Raw genomic sequence first — 16,002 nt, forward strand, 5'->3', positions numbered from 1 at the left:
TTCAGAATATAAAGTCAAGTCCTATGCGTACTTGCAGAGATACTGACATACATATTTGGGCAGCACAGCTAATTCTTGCTTTGTATTTTCCTTCCCATTACAAATGATCTTTGGGCAATTGGAAAAATGTAACTTTTAGTATATTCTTGGGTATTTGCTATTCTACATAGGAAGCCTGAGAGTGAGTTGGGAGACAGAGGAAGCAGCTGGCTGCTTTGGCATCGGCCCAGTAAATCACTTTCTTCTTGCTGTGGACTGAATACCTCTGTGTCAGAATAAATTTGTCAGCTCTGTCTTTTGTTTTTGCAAGGGTTAAATTGTACAAATTCTGTCTCTCTTAGTGACTGTCCAAGGTAGATAGCATGCTTTCTGGAGCAAGGACTTCTTCAGTGTTAAGTGTCATGTAATTATGTAGTGTATGCACACCAAAACAGAGAGGACTAACTTGGTATTTCAGGTAAAATTGCTGCTGTAAAGAAGACATTATTTTTTATCTGAATGAGAAGAAATTATGAAAACAATGGGCACACTAGATATGATACCTTCATTATGTATTTGATTTTGTATAACAAATCTTAGTTAATTACAATTAATATACTGCAAGCTTCATGCAGTTTAGATACAATTGACTATGCAACATGTAAATTACTAACTTGTTACCTCCTTAATTAAAAGTTTCTTCTGAGCTTTTCCATATTTTTTCCCCACACTTTTCCTGTTTTGATCTGCGTGTGTTCCCACCTCAGGTTGGAATTCTGGTTTAAACCAAAAGGTCAAAGGAGCTGCTTGAATGCTGCTCATTCCTCTCCAAGGTCTGTTCCTGCTCTTTTCCCCCATGAACTGTTTACTTTTAAGCTTTTCATTTTAACAAGTTTTCATTTTAAGAAGTTTTACTCATGCTTGACAGTGTTTTGAAGAGTAAGGAAAACAAAAAATGAGAAAGCTTTCAATGAGTAGGGAAAATACAGAATGAGAAAGCTTTTTTCAGTGATGTGTCATGGAAAAGTGGCATGTTATTTAGTGTATCTGTTTCCTGTATGGATTTTTTTTCCTGTCCTGTGAAGATATGAGTTTTTCTTTCACAGAATCACTGAAAGTGGGTAATGTTGGAAGGGATCACTGGAGGTCATAGAGTCCAACTTGCCTGCTGAAGCAGTGTCCTCTGGAGCATATTACTCAGGATTACTCATATCTGTTGATCTAAACTGTTGTAGAACAATGGTATGGAGCTTCTTAACTGGCTTGCTGCTCAAGAAAAGTGCAGCAGGTGCTGCTGGAGTGTCTTGAGCTAAATACCCGCCTGACCAGAATACCTGTGAAATAAGGATTAAAGGTGGTGGTATCCAAGTTAAAAGTCTGCATTGGCTTTTATGTGCCAGACTGATTATGCTGGTCTGAGAGATTAAAAAAACAAATAAACAAAACTTTAACACTTTTTTTTTCAGGTTAAAAAAGAAAAAAAAATAGAAATGTTCAGAAAATGCTTTGTTTCCTCAAAAATAAGCAGATTTATTTTGTTGTCATGAAACATTTGCAACTCTTGAGTTCTGTAGCTGTTATTAAAAACATTGATGTATAGGATTATCAAAGAGCATGTATTTATTTAGAGTTTGATTTCTATTGCAGTTCCCAGAGTGTGGTTTCTTTGGCATGTATGACAAAATTCTCCTGTTCCGCCATGACCTGAACTCAGATAATATTTTGCAACGAATTACATCAGCAGAAGAGATACATGAGGGAGATCTTGTTGAGGTTGTACTCTCTGGTAGGTATTATTGTAACAGTGGAACAACTCTTTCTTCAGTTGATTAAAAGAAATTAGGACTTCATGGAGCATTATTTTCATGTCTGCCTTGAGCTTTTTCACTTTGGACAATATACTTTGGGGTAGAGGTTTCTGAGAAAGTCCTAGTGTCACTGATGCTTCAGCACTCAGTTTTGTTATTTTTTCATTGTTCTGTTTTAATCTTCTTCAGGTTTATTATTAAAAATAAATCTGAATTATACAAATGAGAATTTTTAAGTATAATAATACCAGTTTTTCATTTTTGTGATTGTTTAAGGTGAAATGCAGGCAGGATTCAGAATTTGTTCTTCCAAGTTGTGGGTTTTCTTTTGCTTATATCTGTCTTTTTGTTCTGTAGTTTTTGCTATTGATGGCTTATGCTGTCATAAGTCTTCATATAAATGCTGTTGCTGAATCATACCTATAAAAACAGGCTCTTACAAGTTATTGTAGTTCTTAAAAATAGTTTCTTTGAACAATATAGTCCTTAGAGTGGTGGTCATTAACCGCTAACGAGGACAAAACAACCCCAGCCCTTTGTCATTGTTGTGTTTGATCAATACTTCATCAAATTCAATCAAATTTCAGCTGTAGTTAAACTACAAATAAAAGCTGGACTAGTGCTGAGCAGTTTTTCAAGTCTTTGAGGATAAAGTGACAAACTGAGACTATATATTAGAAGGAGAGACCTCTTGGCTGTCATGAGCTTAGATTTGTAAGCTTGGTCAATAAAGTATGAATTTGATAGCTGTAAGTAAGGCTGAGTCCTTGGCCACATTTCAGGGCATGTCTAAACTGTTCAGTAATTGATCATCTTATTTTGAACTTTTCATTGCTTCTGATGAATAGCATATTTGGAAAATTTGTTGTGTGACTCTTGGCAGTCTCTGACAGTTTCCTTACAGACAGACAGACCACCCGAAACTGAGGCATTTTGAAGACATGTAAATCTCTTTCAGTAGGATTTTAAAAATAAGATCTGAATAGGGAGTGTTAGTATGTATCTGATAAAAAACCAGTAGCCATCAGGACAAGGCAATCTTGATGTAAAATACCTTTTTTTTTTGTTTCTTTCCCTCAAAGATACAAAACAAAAGAAATTGAAATATATCTACACTCATTTAGGGAAAATAATATTTCAGTGTTCTGTGGAAACTTTATCCACAGTTCTTTTTTGATACACTGAGTTTAATCTAATAAGTTTTTTACTGCAGAAGTACTTTAGAAGATAAAAATCTATTTTTAGAACTGTCTTTTTTTGAAAATTTTGTAGGTTACAGAACAGCTAGGAAAATTAAGTTGCTCTTTAAAACATTTACTATTGCTTTTAGCAAAGCTTGTTGTACCTGCCTTCAACTTAGTGAGGTTTTCAACAGAGTGATTCATACTGTTGATTAGTTGGGAACATTAGCCTACAGTGTTCAGTGGATATTTTTCCTCAATAAAAATGTTTATTGAGAACTATGTAGTCTCCTGAATGCATATTTAAATGACATACAGTAAACTGCTGATTTCTAAATATCTTGTAAGCATTCTTTAAATTAGCCATTTTTAAAACATGTTCTTTCCGTAAATCCTTGTTGATCCTGTGACAAGAGTTACAACTTATTGCAATTTTTTTTAAAGCTTTGGCTACAGTTGAAGATTTCCAGATCCGTCCTCATGCACTTTATGTGCATTCCTACAAGGCTCCTACTTTTTGTGACTACTGCGGAGAGATGCTTTGGGGTTTGGTACGACAAGGATTAAAATGTGAGGGTAAGTCAGTCTATGACATTTAGTGTATTTGTGTGTGTGTATATCTGTATGAGATGAGGAAGAAGTTGTATTGTGTTTGGTATGTTACCAAGTGATAAATACAGTATTTCCTACCTGGAAGGGTTTGTGCATTGGAAAACTGAAGTTCTGATCTTGACATTAATGCAGGCTTGGGCTAATGCATGACCTTGGGCTAACGACTTAAGAAATGTTGTTTCCCACTCTGAATAAAATAGCTAGCTTACAACCTTGTGTTCTTTGCACAAGGAACACGTAGTTTGAAGAGACTCCCAAAGGGGAATCCCTTTCCTTATGGCTTTCATCCAGCTGGCTGTGGAGCACTCTGCAGTCTGCTGTCAGGTACTAACACTGCCTTCTCACTGAATTCTTCTTGCTTCTTGTGCTTCAGAGTGAGGGAGTGATGAAAGCCTCCTGGTGCTGGGAGATCAGCTGCTTCCAAGTATTAGGCCTTGTTACTGGAAGTGGGCTAACTGGAGAAAAAGCTGTTTTTGTGAATAACATCAAGAACACTAAAATCAGAGAATTTGACACAACAGTCTATTTCTGCCCTTGCCATTGTCCTGGGTCATCTTTTTAAAAGTCCTTTATCAAAATATTAGTACTGTTTTTTTTACTTTGAATGTTGGGAGGTTTTCTGAATAAACAAACTCCTCTTCCAGGTTGTGGGTTAAACTACCATAAGCGATGTGCCTTCAAGATTCCAAACAACTGCAGTGGAGTGAGGAAGAGGCGCCTGTCTAATGTGTCTTTGCCAGGAGCAGGGCTTTCAGTTCCAAGACCAGCACAAGCTGAACACACATCCTCTGCCTCTGAAGAAGTATGTAATGTGAAAGAAGAAACAATTTCTGGTTTAAATTCTTTAACCTCTGAAGAACTAGATAGTGTTTTAAGTGGCTCATGATGAGTATGTGGGAGTCAAACTTAACCATTATGATCAGTTTTAGTGAATTTTAAAATACAGTGATTCTTAGACTTTGACACTTAGTGCTTATTATTACCGTGAGAGATGCAGCAGGAAATAAATTATAAGTTATATATAAAAATTCATTATTGGCCTTTCACTCATGGTTATATGAAATCCTGAGAACTTTGGCTTCAGAATGATAAAACATCTTGCCTTCTAGTAATACAGATTAGTTACTTGGCCAATGCAGTACAAACTGTAAGCTTTTATACTGGGGAAGAGTGTTCCCCATCTGCTGTTAAGCTTTTCACAGAGTTAATCCAAAAACCCCAAACCCTATCTAGGAGGGTGTATGAGATGAAAGGCTTACAGTAAAAACAGACATTCATAGTAGTTCCTTGTTGTGATGATTGCTGAGAGGTTATCAATTACATAACAAACATCAACTATCAAGTATATCCCAACTATATTGGGATCATGAGAGGAGAGGCAAGGATTAGATCCATTTGTTTGTGCCTTAGGCTTTTCTAGTAATCTGTTACTTTACACTATAACTATTCTTACCACAATTTAAATTACAAATCATATCATCTACATCAAGAACATTATTTTTTTTAGCTAGAGGCTATAAAAGCTTAGTCTTGAGTAATGAAAAATATTTATTTTGATGTTTGACTACTGGTAAGATTCATTCAGTGAACATAGAATTGTAAGCATTTATCACATAATTTAATTTTATGATTTCTGTGTGCATGTTTAGTACTTTTTTGATACCTCTTAATTTTACTCAATTCTTCTTCTGTTTTAATTGAAGTTTTTTTTAACTTAATTTCAAAAAAATTTTTTGAGGGGGTTTATTTTCTAAATAATTTTCAAATCTTCCAAACAGTTTTGCCTAATTTAGTAAGTTATCCAGCGTGCTATACCTTGCTTCTAAAAACTGATAGTTTGAGGTAGTGATTGCAATTTGGTCTGCCTGCCTCCAGTGCTTTGTTTTACCTTCTATATGGAGGCTTGTATGTGCTGTCTGCACCTTGTCAGGTTGCTCAAAAAATGAATGTTGTGAGTGAATTTCTGGCATTTTATCTTCTGTGGAAATAAAGGTTCATACATAACTTCCTGCTTTCTGTAAGGCTTTTCCATCTGGTATTTTCATGGTTTTGTTTTACAATACCAGAATGTTCTCTTAAAGCTTTTGGCCAGGTTGCTTTCTTGTCTGGTCACTTTTGGAGCCAACACCTCCCTTACAGCCCCACTGACATTTTTTTCATCCACCAAGACCCCCAAGTCCTTCCCAGCAGGGCTGACACCAGTCCCCAGCCTGTGTTGATACAGGGAGGTGACCCAACCCAGGCGCAGTGCCAGCACTTGGCCTTGTTGAGCCGCACAAGTTTCACATGGGCCCACTTCTCAAGCTTATCCAGGTCCTGCTGGATGGCATCACATCCCTGCAGTGTGCCAGCTGGGTGGCATCCACAAACATGCTGAGGGTGCACTCACTCCCACTGTCTGTCATTGATGAAGACATTTAATAGCTCTCGTCCCAGTGTCAGCCCTGAGGGACACCACTTGTCACTGATGTCTGTCAGGACACTGAGACATTGACCACTCCCCTCTGGATGTGACCATTTAGTCAATTCCTTATTCTTCTAAAGGTCTGCCCATTGAATCCATCTCTCCACTTTAGGGTGAAGGATGTTGTGGTGATCGTGTCAAAGGCTTTACAGAATTCCAGATAAATTACACCTATAGCTCTTTTATTGTCCACTGAGATGGAGTCACTCCATCATGGAAGGCTGCTGGCTGTCCCAAAGCACTTCCTCCCTTCATGTGCTTAGCATAGCTTCTAGTAGGATCTCTGTGATCTTCCCAGATACAGAGGGGAGCCTGAAAGGTCAGTGGTTCCCAGGGTTGTCCGTTCTGCTCTTTTTAAAAGCGGGTGCAGTTTTTGCCTTTTTCCAGTTCACCTGACTGCTGTGACTTTTCAAGGTAGTCATGGCAGTAGAACTGTTCTGGTGCAAATAATGTATTCCTTCTTTATTGCAGCGTTGCTGCCCAGAGCCTAGTAAGAGGATTCCCTCTTGGAGTGGCCGCCCCATCTGGATGGATAAGATGGTGCTGTGCAGAGTGAAGGTCCCACACACCTTTGCTGTTCACTCTTACACCCGTCCCACCATCTGCCAGTACTGCAAACGGCTGCTGAAGGGCCTGTTTCGCCAAGGAATGCAGTGTAAAGGTAAACCTTGCATTTGCTGCTGCAGCAGTACATTTCGGCAAAGGTCTCGTATTTAAAACTGTTTGCAACTTAGGTGGCTGTATACTGCAAAATAGGGACATGTAAGTTTTGAAAAATTGCATAATTTTCAGAAGATCACAGCAGCCCTCATTTGCATTGTAGTAAGCTGTGCATTGTACATTTTTCTGAAAAATAAGATTTAATTGTGTAGATTGAAAACACTGTAGAAGGATAATTATGAATTAATAAAAATGGGAAATGCTTCCTTTTGTTCAATATCTGTATTTTAGACTGATCACTAAGGAATCTGTGAGTTTTCATTGTATTTTAGTACAGGATACTGATTATTACCTTTTGGAGATAGGTGCCTGTGCTGAATTTGCATGGTTTTTATGTAGCAAATGTTAACATGCATGGCTTCAGTTCTCAGGCTCTTCCATGTGGTTCCTAGGGTGTAACTAACGTGATCTCCTTCTGGCATTTTATTACTAGTTAGTGCAGATCTGTTAGCTTTGCAGGAAACAAAAGTCTAGTAATGAATCATAAACATTAATATGGAAAGGAGTTTCCATTTCTCTCATGTGAGTTTGTCAAACGGGAGTATCGAAGGTCAGCTTCTTGAGAGAGGTCACTTAATACATTTTCAGTTTGCTTTATTAGAGGAGAGAAAATATTGTAAGCTTACAGCTGTGTTAACTTTTTTTTAACTAGTAATAGTGCTGTTGCGTGTGAGTAAGGAAGTAGTTTTATTTTTCATTTCTGTTGTTATTTGCAGTCTTTGTAGTCTGTTTGAAGTCTGCATCCTGAACTGGTTTTGATATTTTTTCCAGTCAGTGTGTCTCTTGGATACACATGATACAAAAATAATGAAGCCTGAAAAAGATGCCTTGTGATTTTAACATACAGATGCTGCTGGCCATACACAGCATATGACTGTATCCAGCTGAACAAATGGGGCTACCACATCAGTTTCAGGGAATTGAATGGCACTGGATAAAAATATTATTTGTATGCATGTTGTAAGCATTTATGCATGGAAAACGAGCCTAGAGAAATGCCATGTATATGTGCAGGACAGAAAGAAGTGTCTTAATAGGCCTCCATTTATGCAGTAAGATCCTATACTTATTTTTAATATACCAGGAACTGATATCAAGCAGTTCAAATTTTTTCATACTGACTTTTCTTACAGATTCTTAAGGTTTCCCACCAACTTCCTTGTGCACATTCACAAAGCTTGGGGTGTTTTAGTAGTTTTATGTTTCTGATTACCCGGAAGAGCCCTGGATTTCTTGATTTAATTCATTGCTATTTGGGCTCTGAGGATGATGTTTGAGATGCTAAGGCTGTATTTGTGGTAATAAATTAAATGTGTCCAGAAACATTCCTGGACACTGAGGTCAGCTGGGACAGAATGACCCGTGTTCATGAACAAATTTTCTTAGCATCCCAGCCTGGGTGGCTCTGTGCAGGCTGCCTGGAGCAATTTCATAGGATGCTCTGGTTTATGAGCTAGACCTTGGAACTCTTTGAGATTATGCTAATGCTGTGGGCCAAAAGCTTGCTAGGAGATGTTTGTAGCTATTTACTAGACTAGAGAATTGCATGGCAGTACCCAGGAATGTTTCTGAATATAGTTTAATTTTTTAGGATAGATTCAGTCTTCTAGTTTCATGGCAGGATTTGAAATGTCTCTGTTTCTTGCAGCCTTCTCTAAAGTAGTGAAGTAATTGTATTTCATAATATGGACTGAAGCCATGGCTGTAAAATGCTGTTAATGAGTCTCCTAGGAAGCATCTTTTTAGGCACTCAGAAGCTGAGTAATATTGTATTCTACTCCAAAATTTGGCTCCTCTGCCACTAAAAATGGAGAGATAATGGTTTTTCTCTTGTCTGGGCTTAAAAGAAAAACACATTTAGCTTGTTTTGAATAGCAAAAAGAGGTTAAAATACCAATATGAAAACAATTGTGGGGGCAGTAGGGAGTTTTGAAATTCATGGTATTGATGGAGTTGAAAATCACAGGGATGTGACTAATAAACGAAATTCCTGTTCATACCAGTAATGTTGTGTGCTGGACTTGGTTCAGTGGGCTGCATTGATACCTCGGGTGCAGCAATGGCACACGTCCAGCTGAGATTCCATCCTGTGTCAGGCCAAATCCGGGCATAACTATTCTGTCTGCCCTGTGTCAGCAAGAAATGGAGCCGGAGGAGTCAGGCAAATCTGTAACCTGAATGAGAGAGGACCCGGACTTCAGGATTTACTGCAGAACATATTTGCTCTTATGTGGTTGTGTGATCATAGATGTTGGGTGATCAGACTCTGATGGCTGCAAGTCTTAGTTGGCTGGTGGGGAAAAATGTTAGAGATGAGACAGTGAAATCATATAGCAATGGAAAAAAGGATGTGGAACAAATGAAAGAATGGGAGAAGTTACATCATGAGGGAAAAAATAGCTGCAGAAGAAGCTACAGAAGTAGCAAACCATTTTGTACTGGAAGGGGAAGTACTGACATAATAAATAGTGGTGGGACAAATCAACATGTGACATAAGGACAAGATTGCTAATTTCCTCCTGGAGGTGACCTCATTGGTGCTGTCTTCAGCTACATGCAAATGCATGAATCTGAACTGAAGTTAGTGTTGGAAGAAGTAAATGATAAATGTTAGTGCCTGGGTGGGAGTCAGGTTCTGATATCATGGGCTTATTTATCTGCTGTTTTAGATTGCAGATTCAACTGTCACAAACGCTGTGCACCTAAAGTACCTCGAGACTGTCTTGGAGAGGTTGTTTTCAATGGAGGTAAGATGAGAAACATGCTTTCAAATAGTGAGAGATCTTTTGTGGCTGAAAACTAAATACCTTAGTATTTAGTTCTCTCATCTCTGAATATTTGACATATTTTTATTTATCTTGCCAGTTTTTTCAGTTAAAATGAAAAAGATTCACTGTAAAACTTACACTCTGGTGACTTAAATTTTACTTAAATCAGTCTTGGCAAGTTCACTATGCTTTTCTTGGGATTACTTAATGGAAATGAAAAATCTAGATGCCACCCCAATGTACAAAATTTGAAGATCTGTTGTGATTGGTCTGCTCATTTTTCACCGTGAAATACATACTTTAAAATGTTAATATCTGAATACATGTGCCATTTTTTATGACTTTCTCATATCTTACTGGCCAGAGTTAACTGAGGTGTTTGAGATAAAAGAGAAAGAAGAAAAACCCCAAGCCAAACCAAAAGAAAGAACTGCACCCTAATTTCTGGAAAACTCAATGAAGTAGGACTGCTTTCTGCATAGTCCTTGCAGAATTGAAAGAGGAATGTGCAGAATGTCCACTTTGTGGAAGAATGTTTAGAGTATTTCTGTAAGTTTTAAACCAGTGTTAAACTGATGAAATATGAGTTAGATGAGCAGATAGGGATTAAAAACTGATTGAATGGGGGGCCTAGAGAGTGATTATCAATGGCAAATAACTCCTGGTGTACCCAAGAGGCCAACAAAGGGTCCAGTTCTGCTCAACATCTTCATTAATGATCTTGATGGGGCAGGGTACCCTCAGCAGCTTTGCAGGTGACGGGGAGGACTGGCTGATATGACAGAGGGTTTGTGCTGCTATCCTGAGGGACTTCAACAGACGGGAGAAATGAACTTTGGGGGGGTTGTTGGACCGGGTGACCTTTAAAAATCTCCTCCAACTTCAGCCATTCTGTGGCTCTGTTGCCTTGTCACACATATTTTAGTGGAGCAAAATTGATGACGTGGAGCAGATCACATCAAACAGTACAACTTGATTCAGAGGCTTGGGCAACAGCTGTGCTGGGGTCTGTTGCCATTGCACAATAGATCCCATCCATTCATGCTAACCTTTTCCAGCTCCCAGGCTCTTTCCTGGATCTTGAGGTTGGTGGCTGTGAACAGCAATGTGCAACGTGATGTTGATGCAGCCTGGTTTTACTGCCCTTGTGATGCTAAGGTGCTAAAGGCCACAGAGTTTGTGAACTATGGTTTCATGTAATTCTTCTGAAGACATAAAGAGCAATTTATTTTTTGTTCTTTCTTCCATTCTTAATTGAACTCACCCCAGATAAAAAGCAAACTCAAAAACAACCCCCCACAAACCAACCAACAAACAAAAAACCATAAAAAGGCTACAGACATATTACAGAACATATTTTTATGTCTTAATTCTTAGTTTTCCACAGTACAAGTTGTACAGCTTTTGAAAACACTAAATTTTTGCCTACAAAAAATCACAGGTAAATAAGATCTGTTCTGCTTTTCTCTTTTCCTGCAATTCCACAGCTCCCCTTTTCTTTCTTACTTTTCTTATTATGGACTACAAGACCAGGGAGAGCAGAGCTGGGTTGCTGTTAATGGAGAATTTCATTTGCACAGGAATAATTCTCTGGGTCATCTCTAGCCTTTGAAAGGTTACTTTGTCGTGATTACTTGTGGAACAGAATTACTTAATGAGATTTAGGTGTAGATTTAGGCTTTTCATTCTGTTTCTTTCAGAATGGTTTGTGTTTAGTTGGGTCTCTCTTGCCTTGGCATTTAGCAAAATGAATTTGATAATGTTCATTAGCATACTCTGCATCTTACAGCAAGTGTGTGAAGATTTTGTATATTGTGATTGTAATTTTTTATTTCCATAAGTGTTAACTAAAAAAAACAAAGTTGAGTTTTGGAGGATTTTATTTATTTTTTTTTTTAGTTGTATGTGTGAAATAATGTCTGACTTGTGTTGTTTCCAGAACCTGCTAGCCCAGGCCAGGACTTGGATATGCCAATGGAAGTTGATAGCAGTGAAATGAACAGTGATGGTAGTAGAGTTCTAGATGATACTGAAGAGCCCTCTCCTCCAGAGGACAAAATCTTTTTTATGGATCCATCTGACCTTGATGCAGACAAAGATGAGGAAGCTGTCAAAACAATCAGGTAAGTTACAAGATGGATTTCTTTGCTCAGGATATGTGTTGCTCAATATTGTGAGCAAAACGTTTCCAATTAGCCCAGTTTTATTGCTGAAAGTGTATTTTCCCTTTGGGTGGTTTTTTTTTTTTTTTAGCTTGAAAACACTTTGTAAAATTCTCCTATCTCAAGAAAATCTGAGACATAAATAGACTAAAAGAATATAGCCTCTTCTAATTGGAAAAAGTGTTATCCTATGACAGCTATTGAAGAAATACAACCAGATTATTAAAGCAGGATAAAACTTAGAGCTTAACAAAGCTGATGTGTGGTTAAGGTCTCTATGACTTGAGTCTAATTTAGTTGCTGTTATATATGTGTGGATTTAAACAACATTAGTTGGGATATTTTAATATTGGCATTGTAGTCTATGCATGTTATGCGATAGTTTGCTTTATTTATCTTGAAAGTGATGTTTCTGAAGTCTTTTATCCAATAACTGTTCACATAGTTCCTTAAATCAAATTTGATCTTTTTATTTCTCTATTATTCTGAGTAGTGTCATCCTGATTTTTTTAGGATGACACTTAGGATGCTAAGATAAGCACAGTTGTATTTGGTCAAACTAAACATCACTGTAGCTCAGGGCTTAATAGCAAATTTGTGAGGGAGAGCATATAATGATACCTTCCAACTCCCAGTGATTCATAGTTCAAGGATCTCCTGACTGGGAAGCAACAGCTACCTCCAAGTAGGATTTTTCCATTTATTTCTAATTGGATTTGAAGCAATTCAGGTTTTTGGGCATGACAGCATCCTGTAGCCAGTTCTACATCCTGTAGTGCAACAGGCCATGTTAAAGCATCCTTACTTTTTTTGTTTTGGAACCACCTCACAATGTGTGTTGACAGATGTGTCTGTTAGAGCCACATGTAGAGCTCTCCTAGGTGTAGGCAGGCACCTTGATGTTTAGCTTCATTTTCAGTGCTATTAAAACCTGTATGTTTGATTAATGGCTCTCTCAGAATATTAGAGATTATCAAACCTTTGTCTGCAGGACAGTTAATATACCTTAGCATTTATAGAATTTTCTAGTACAGCTGTGATTTAACACACCCTGGTTTATGTTTTCTTAAGTTGAAAGTTTGCTTTGATAGGGACCTTTATTAACCACAATATTATGAAGCAGCATAATCAACTTACATAGACAAGAAGAAATTATGGTTATGCTGATGTTAATTATATTTATGTGGTGTAAAATGGCATAAAAGACCAATGGTCTCAGCAGATTGTTTTGAAAGAGGATAATTTCTGTAGATGTCCTCAGTCCAGTGTGTTTCTTCTCTGTTCTGTAAGTACTGCAATACTGGCCATAGGACACCTAGTAGGAGCTCAGATGCCTTATCCAATTCATCCATCAACTAAATCTGCATGGGAAGAAAAGGTGTCTGTTCCTGAAAATTATGGACTGTAACCACAGTGTCTGTTCCTGAAAATGATGGACTAAATGCATCAAAGTTGTCTGTTCCTGAAAATTGTGGACTAAATACATAAAACAAGTAAAATTGCAGTACTGTTGTATTTTAACTTGTTCCATATTAAACTGTTGTATCTTCTTTTTAGTCCTTCAACAAGCAATAATATTCCTCTCATGCGAGTTGTACAGTCAATCAAACACACCAAGAGGAAGAGCAGTACAATGGTGAAAGAAGGATGGATGGTCCACTATACTAGTAGAGACAACCTGGTCAGTTACTTCAGTTTCTTCCTAAATTAAGTTATTTCTCTAAACTAGTGTATTTTATTTCTGATTAGAGTATAATTTGAAAGAATTTAGCTGTGATGTTCATTATAAAGAAATCTGATTCCAGGCAGAAAGTGTAATTTATTCAAAATTCTTCATGTGGTGATTAAACAGTACTTTTCCTTCTCCCCTTTAAGAAGGAAAAGCATCTCTACATTGCCTCAAATGAATTGCATATGCAGTATTTCAGCTTTCCTGAGAAAGTAACTTAGAATAATTTGTTTGTGTCATCTTTCTCTTTAGTAGTTGAACTAAATACTTTTCTCTTTTTCTGTTCTACAGAATACTTTTCTCTTTTTCTCTTCTATAGAATACTTGTCTCTTTTCTGTTCAGTTCTTTTCTATGTGAAAAGGTGGTATTCATAAGAATATTTTGTGTACTGAAATGGTGGAGAGTATTATTCTAATGATCTAGGTGTGTGTAAATAGTTATGTGTAGATATGGGAATTCTTAATTCCTCTAGCAATTCACTCTAAGAGTTGTGGCTTGACTGTATGTCCTTGGGTAAGCAAGCATCCCCCAAAAAGACTGTGGTGTTTGTTGCCAGTGCTACTAATAATGCTACCTTAATTGAGTAGGCAAGCTACTTGATTTTTGTGTATTGAGGAGGAAGACAAGGCAAAATAACAGAGTTCCTTAGTATTGTCTCATGGGAGGAAGCGAATCAGTCCTCTTGTTTTTTGGTAGATGAATGAAAATGAGGAATTTAAGAAGTTCCCAGATCTCATGGAGAACATTATAGCATACTGAGACTGTTCATGAAAGGCAGCAGAAATACTTTTGCATTCTTTATCTCTGTGGCATCTGATTGGAGGAGGCCTAGAGAATTTAAAAAAGCAAAGTTATTTAAGTTCTGAAGAAATTAATTTGAAAGGTGATAATAGGCAGCTCTATACTGTAATGTTTTCACTTTTTGTGATTGTCAGCTAGACTGCTGTAAGTGATCTTTGTGAAACTACCTTAAAAACCATTTCTTTAAGGTACAATTTTTTAGTACCTAAATGTATTTATCACAATCCAGATTAAGTATCTAGTGTATTTTAGATATGGTAACAGCCAAGTCTACGTAAAAGTCACAATTATCAGCTGGCTCTGGAAAAACTAAGGCCAGGTAGCAGACAGAGGTGAATAGTTCTAGCAGAACTGTTCAGGGCAGACCTGGTATTCAGCTCTGATTTAAACTTTCAGTACAACCAGTATGTTTTCCCATGGACTTTTTTTTTTTGTTTTGAGCCTCCCCTTAGAACAGTGATCTGATGAAACAACTTAGTTTAGTTTGATTTTCTTCATCTGTCAGTCTGGCTGCTACCACGATGACATCAACTAAAAAGGCCAGTCAGATGAAGTATCCTGACCCAAAGGACAGTCAGCCAAACAAGATCTCACAGAGGTTCCTAATGGGAGGAGACTTCCGTATTGGGCATTACAACATCAGCTATTTCCCTTGACCGTTCCGTTCTCAGCAGTGTCAGACTGTTTCCTATTCCTGAAACAACTGGGCTTCCTATCGGTTCCAGACAGGTTCATTTTAACGATCTGCGTGCTTCTTGTGCTCCCTGATAACAAGATGTTTCATTCTTTAAAATGAGAAGTTTCTATGTCATCATCTTTACTCTTTTTCTAGCCTTGGTCCCATCCTTTCTCAGAGTAGGGTATGGGGCAGATTTTGAACCCCTGAGTAAGTTACCAACCCTTTCCTTAATTTCTCTCTCCAAAGTCTTTCCTGATTCACAATTTAATAAAGAGCATATATATTGAAATGAGAGGTTTACACCTTTGGTTTCACCCATCATCCCAGTGCTCTCTGGGAACTCCTTTTAGTTAAATCCATTTTTGATCTAGCTTTCTTTGTCTAACTCCTATAGGTTGACTTAGCTTCTCCCTGAGTGAAGTGATTTAAGCTCTGCTTAAATATGGAAAAAAAAAAGCAGCTTTGCTTTTAATATGACAAAGTTTATAAAACAGAAATATAATAGAATGATATTTCAAACTTTGTCATCCTAAGTTAGGGTTAAGGGTCTTGGTTTTTGTCCCATAAAAATGGAAGTGGTTTTCTAACTATATGAGTGGGGTGCAAGGAAAGTATCTTACAGATACTTTGATTCATACAACCGTAGTAGCTTTCTAAAAGCTTCTTTGCTTTGAAGAATATTCTTCTGCTTAAATTATAAGACAGTTATATACAACAGTTAATCCACGTTACTTTTTGGTCAGGGAGATTTCTTTTTGGTGGATACTTCCAAATGGCTATGTAGTCTGTTTTGATTTTTTTTTCCTCTAAATTGTTTTTTTTTTTTTTTTCATTTGAATCTCAGTTATGTGCCTGTTTTGCCTCTATATTGATGGAAGAATTAAGGACTTGTTAGGCTTGCTCAGTGCTTGAACCTTGCAATATTGGTATGAGGGCATGAAGGGAGAAAGCATGACTCCCACAAGTGTCACTAAATTTGAATGACTCAGATTTTGTAAGAATATGCACCTGGAGTAAAGCCTGTCTAGTAACTCTTTTTTCCTATATGAGGTAACTCCTGTTGTCACTGCTTTTGCTGTAAGGTAAGTGATATTTGCT

At 37.4% G+C, this 16,002-nt stretch overlaps 1 protein-coding gene across 2 annotated transcripts in view; it reads left to right on the forward strand.

Annotated features, from left to right (window-relative positions):
* Positions 1-16,002, forward strand: part of PRKD3 (protein kinase D3) — a 42,120-nt gene that overhangs the window by 11,825 nt on the left and 14,293 nt on the right. For both annotated transcript variants that reach the window (XM_005492662.4, XM_074537286.1), the window contains exons 3-9: positions 1,627-1,765; positions 3,413-3,544; positions 4,225-4,382; positions 6,516-6,705; positions 9,434-9,511; positions 11,472-11,655; positions 13,252-13,375. In XM_005492662.4, the coding sequence (XP_005492719.1) occupies positions 1,627-1,765; positions 3,413-3,544; positions 4,225-4,382; positions 6,516-6,705; positions 9,434-9,511; positions 11,472-11,655; positions 13,252-13,375 (1,005 nt within the window). The remainder of the gene's footprint in view (positions 1-1,626; positions 1,766-3,412; positions 3,545-4,224; positions 4,383-6,515; positions 6,706-9,433; positions 9,512-11,471; positions 11,656-13,251; positions 13,376-16,002) is intronic.

This window comes from Zonotrichia albicollis, chromosome 3, assembly GCF_047830755.1.
Source record: "Zonotrichia albicollis isolate bZonAlb1 chromosome 3, bZonAlb1.hap1, whole genome shotgun sequence".
NCBI classification, from domain to species: domain Eukaryota; kingdom Metazoa; phylum Chordata; class Aves; order Passeriformes; family Passerellidae; genus Zonotrichia; species Zonotrichia albicollis.